This window comes from Temnothorax americanus, unplaced genomic scaffold (genome assembly GCF_048541705.1).
Source record: "Temnothorax americanus isolate GAGA-0224 unplaced genomic scaffold, ASM4854170v1 Scaffold3, whole genome shotgun sequence".
Taxonomy (NCBI): domain Eukaryota; kingdom Metazoa; phylum Arthropoda; class Insecta; order Hymenoptera; family Formicidae; genus Temnothorax; species Temnothorax americanus.
The window spans coordinates 6,182,010-6,187,557 of NW_027509442.1; the positions used below are offsets into that span (position 1 = coordinate 6,182,010).

At 38.1% G+C, this 5,548-nt stretch overlaps 1 protein-coding gene across 2 annotated transcripts; it reads left to right on the forward strand.

Moving 5' to 3' along the window:
- The first annotated feature begins 7 nt into the window (after positions 1–7).
- Positions 8–3,763, forward strand: LOC143900155 (major facilitator superfamily domain-containing protein 12). 2 transcript variants are annotated; one of them, XM_077411173.1, is made up of 8 exons: positions 8–335; positions 394–847; positions 1,385–1,592; positions 1,696–1,904; positions 1,995–2,357; positions 2,458–2,614; positions 2,717–2,838; positions 2,927–3,763. In XM_077411173.1, the coding sequence occupies exons 2-8, from the start codon at positions 541–543 to the stop codon at positions 3,031–3,033; spliced, it is 1,473 nt and encodes a 490-aa protein (XP_077267299.1). In that variant the 5' UTR covers positions 8–335; positions 394–540; the 3' UTR covers positions 3,034–3,763. The 2 variants fall into 2 exon arrangements, with proteins under 2 accessions (XP_077267299.1, XP_077267297.1); XM_077411171.1 differs by having other exon boundaries at positions 9–335; positions 412–847.
- The last annotated feature ends 1,785 nt before the right edge of the window (positions 3,764–5,548 follow it).

Genomic DNA, 5,548 nt, shown 5'->3' on the forward strand with positions numbered 1-5,548 from the left:
CACTATCGTCCGTCCGCGAGGCGTGTGAGACCTGTGAGAATGAGTCACATCGTCACATGGCTGCTCACCGCTCCTCACGTCGAACCGTCGAAGTAATCGAAGTAGGTAAATGAGGTCACGGGCGATTACAGAGTGGCACGACATGACGCTCGGGAGAGAGATTTGACAGGTTAAGACCGATGTCTCTATCTCGAACACCTTTGACTTTGACGGGCTGATTTGGGCCGATTTTCGGTCGCGTGACGTCGGAAAGGGAAGCGACGACGCGACACGACGACGACGACGACTGTCCGCCGTGTTGCGGCTTTCCTCATCCTGTCGTCGGGTTACGCACGGTATGTACCGCATACGTCTGACTCATCGATGACGCCGCAACGATATATCCTTTATTAGTAATTTAACGGTCATCAGGAGTCCGGTGTGCCAGAGACCTTTCCCTACCGCCAGCGATCGGGCTCCCCGAGAGGGAAGAGGAACGCGCAAGGTCGCGCTTCGCGAGAGAAGCCAGCTGTTTATGCTCGGGAACGATCGTCCGTCGCGATGGAGCCCGGCACGAGCAGCTCGATCGACGATTACGCGGAGATAATACGGAAATTGCCTCTTTACTTGAAATTAGCCTACGGCACGGGTCATGTGCTGAACGACATCTGCGCTTCCATGTGGTTCACGTATCTGCTGGTCTTCTTTCACCTGGTGCTGGGATTCGACCCGGTTCTGGCCGGCGTTGTGCTACTCATCGGTCAAATAGCGGATGGCCTGGTCACCCCGTTCGTCGGTTTTCAGTCCGATAGAAACGACAATTTTTGGCTGTGCCGATACGGCAGAAGAAAGGCCTGGCACTTATTAGGTACCTATTATATTTTCAATCGTGTTATTATCTATCTGCTTATCTCGTCTAGTTTTGTTACCGTCATATCTAAGTCAGGAAGTAAAATATTGGCGGTACGCTGGCGGTTTGCCAGAAAGTACGAGAGCGGAATGTTGCCCCAAGTTTGGCATTGAGCGTGTCCTAGCAGAGCTTATCGACGCAATCTGACCCGGTAGGTTGCCGGTAAGAGAAACCAGTAGAATCTGTCGTTACTTAACTACTTAAATAATATGTCCATTTTTAAATGGTTAATTTTTATTGGCAACTTGCTGTCGGATTGTGTCGACGAAACACAAGTTTAATGCACATGCGTCAGTCGATGCCAATCTGTTGCGATATTCCACGGTAAATCTGCTGTTGTGTTTCGTTAGCGGATTCTGTCACAGTTCTGATGGCATTTTGTGAAGATTCGTAGCGCGTTTTACAAAATCTGGTTTCAACAGATTTAGCTATCTAGAATTAGCTCTAGATCTATGCTTTTGTTTCGCAAAACTGCAATAATTATTTACTTTGCAGGCACTATTTGCGTACTATTGGGATTCCCATTTATATTCTCGCAATGTATAGGCTGTGAAAGTTCGCATCAATACGCACAGCTAGTTTATTATGCTGCTTTCGTGGTGATTTTCCAATTTGGTTGGGCAGCGGTACAAATATCGCATTTGGCCTTAGTCCCAGAGCTTACGCCCGCTGAGCACGAAAGGACTGAACTTATAGCTATAAGGTAACTGTAGAACGGTCATTGAAGAAAGCGCGTGTGCAACATTTGTTCAATGAAGATAACAGCGTGTATAAAACAATCTCTGATTCTATATCATATTAAACAGGTTCACATTTACCGTCTTCTCCAATGTTCTCGTTTACTGTATTATGTGGGGTGTACTGCATGTAACGAGCGATGAGTATGACGTTCAGATTGGACCTAATGACATTCACAAATTTCAAAAAGTTGTTCTAATTGGAATAACAATTGGATTGGTAGCATCCGTTATCTTTCATGTAGTTGTTAAGGAAAGCGCTAATGGCAACGCTAATGGTAATGAAATATAGTTATTTCAGTGTTACATATTCATATGTTTATATGTATACATGTGGAACAAATGACAAATTGATGATATCTTTTCAGGTAGCCTTTTGCATAGAAATAACAGGACAGCATCAGTATTATTGAAAGATATTAGATTATATCAAGTAGCGTTCGTCTATATGCTTACGCGGCTATTCATTAATTTGTGCCAAATTTATATACCTCTATATTTACACGAGTCGTTGAATATGCCTGCGACGTCTCTGGCTTACATACCATTGACAATGTATTTAAGTAGTTTTTTAACGTCTTTAATCATAGAGAGACTCAATACAAAATGGGGTCGAAAAGTCGCGTATTCTATCGGTGCTCTATTTGCGATATGCGCATGTATATGGATACAGTTTGGCAAGGGCGACATGTATATTAAATATCAGATCTATGCTGTAGCTACGTTATTAGGTAATGTTCGTGTACATCATTTTTAACAAGATATAACAAATGGAGGATCTTATAAATTTAGGAAATCTAAAAAATTCCAACTAAATTCGCAATGTTTCAGGTTCTGCTGGTGCAATAATGTTAGTGACTAGCCTTGGCGTTACCGCCGATCTAATAGGAAAAAATACTGAGAGCGGTGCCTTTGCCTACGGAATTATGAGCTTCGCAGATAAGCTTAGTAACGGTCTGGTGGTTATGCTGATTCAATACTCAGTAAAGTTAGTAAGAATGTCTAACATATATAAAACTTGATTGAATTTTTATTACTTGAAAAGCCACAAATTGAAAGAACCATCGCTCTAACCGTGCTTGCCTTTCAGGCACTTTTCGGCTGGTTACGCTAACTATTACTACAGAGACATTCTTACATATGTCTGCGGCGTATCTGCGGCATTTGCTTTACTGATGATTTTATACGTCAAGCCATTCTCCCGTACCATGGGTATGTTTAAAATGCATTTATTTAGTAACATATATGACAATGATTATAAATCAATGTTCAATCATGTAAATACGAAAAATTATTTTAGTCTTTGATACGTTACGCAACGATGAGGATGAAGGTTTCATAGAAACTCCAAATGCGATTGACGGAAACTCAATCTCTTCAAACCAATCACAAGCCAATGTACATTGATGATGTAATTGATCTACAGTTTGTAAATATCATAAAATATGGAATTTAGAGATATTGATATTTATCAAGAGAAAATAAGCGGTGCTTGTGTGTGTGTGTGTGTGCTGTATAGGCTATGATGTATGATATAGTAAGCAAATTACTATCTTTTTTACTTGAAATCGTTGATCTTATCGTTGATATTGGGAGCTTTCCAGCAAGCGACACAAGTCGACACAGGTATCGTTTCGTCTTTGTTACTCATTGCCTAAAAAGAAAGATAGAACGACGTTTGTGTCGGCTCCCATTATTACAATTTAATATATTTTAACGATATGCATATATATATGTATATTATTGGGATTTATTTCATGTTTTATTAATAGATTTATTAGTTGCTTTCCATTTACATCAAAAGTCAGATAAATAATTCTTACTTGTGACGTCATTTGAATGCATGCTGGCAAGTAAAATTCAACTGAGTTTTTATCCACAATCGAGTGCTTTGATGAATCTAATAGACTTGCATTTAAAGTGAGGCTATGAATCTGTATTGTTATGCGATAGCTTTGTCACTAAAATAACCGGGTACAAAATGATATGTTTTACCTGAGTATAAAATAATCGCGTAACTGAGTAACTCAGATCATTTGAGCGTAAATGGAAAACAATTATTATATAACGTAAGAGATTATATATATATATTTATATATTGTAAACAATTTTTGAATTAAATATTTTAAATTTTTAATACTGTTATTATTTCGAAATTAGGTATACCTCGAGATCACACATCTCAAAATCATATGGAATATATAAACACATTTGTTATACTTTTCTAACTTTAATGCGATTGAATTTATGTGCGTATATTGTACTTTAAAGGTAAGTGCACTCATTTACTTGAGACTATATATTGCACCTCGTCACGCAAAGCAATAGAAGCTTGAAAAGTAATCTAAACTTAATATTGAAGTAATTATTTTACTCTAGAATTATTTTCATTATATTTTCTTTTCTCGTTTTATTTATTTCTGAGTATTTTATTTTTTTATCATCCTTTTTTTATTTCTTTGTTCCTATTATATGAAAAAGACTGTCATAATATTATAAAGTTGAAAAATGATGAAGTAACTGAATTAATGTAAGACGTAGTGATATAAGCAAACTTTTTTCTTATTGTAATATATTTAAAAGTTTATTGGTCTTCTCTCAAGAAACAAAATTGATTGTCTGTACACTATCCTTAATCTCTGATTAAGAATAACCAGATGTTTTTATACCGTACTTAAAATATTTCCCAAGAAGCAAAATTGATTGTTCGTATGCCATGCTTTGGTTATGCAATTAATATTTCATTTCATTATTCTAACTAAGATGTTTAAAAGTAAAAAGTTAACTTTTTCGACATTCTAAGTTATTTGAATGTTGGAAGGAAAAAAAAATCTTGGAAATGTCAGAAAGTAATAATTAACCGAGGCAAGTTTTTTTAAACCTTTTCGATACGATAAGTGCGTTCGTGGAGCGCGCTATTAACGCTATATTGCATTATTCTATCTTTATCGCTCATTTTAGATGTAAGACAAGGATACAATTATGCAATAGCGCTAAAATAGCGCGCTCCGCGAATGCACTTCATATTCGTTCCCAAAATGCATTTTATTTCTTTTTACTGTATTTTTTTACCTGTATATTTAAACAAATAGAGTTTCTTGATTTTCTAGGCCTGCCTTAGAATTGCACGAACAGTTACCTACTTCTTAAATAAATCATATTTTTCATTGTCAGTTGTTGTTTTACATACAGCATTGTGTGACGATAAACATTTATGATTCATAACATTACATGACACATAATTTTCTACATAATTTCCTTTAATCCTTAATGAAACATATTTAAAACAAACAAAAATAACAAATTGCAAGTTAAAAACGAACAAAGAGAAAGCTGCAAATCAACAGTACCTAATTTAATCTGTCCAATTACGGTTTTAATACCATAAACTTTTAAATTTTAATGTGGTCTCACGGTTTCGCTTTGACTAAAGAAAGGGTTACGAAACAATTATCGGTTTCGCGGTAATTTAATACAAGTCTCTTGTGTCCCTGATAATTATCTTCTTCAACGCAAACAGTTCTCATCTAAATGGTTTCTCAACGAAAACTTTATCCCCGCGAACGTCGTCGTCGTTGCGCATTGTTGATCATTCTGTTTCCATAGGAATTCACCAACGGGACATGATGTCAGGGAGCGATAGCACCAGCAATCGCCCACCCTCGTACCTCGTCTCGTCTCGCCGTTACCGAAGGTATGCCCAGCCGCCCCAGGTTGATAAAAGTCACGGAACGCCGTGTACGTGTCGGTGGTGGTACGACCGCGGTACGGTGCCGCTTGTCCCCGCCAAGGGGCCTATACAAGGGTCGGATGGTACCATCGCACGCGATCCACCACCAGGCTCCTCCAGTTACAATGTTGATGCGCCGTTCGATTTTCTTCCTCGTCGACTTCTCCCTGGCTGGGAGAGGCGTATCATCGA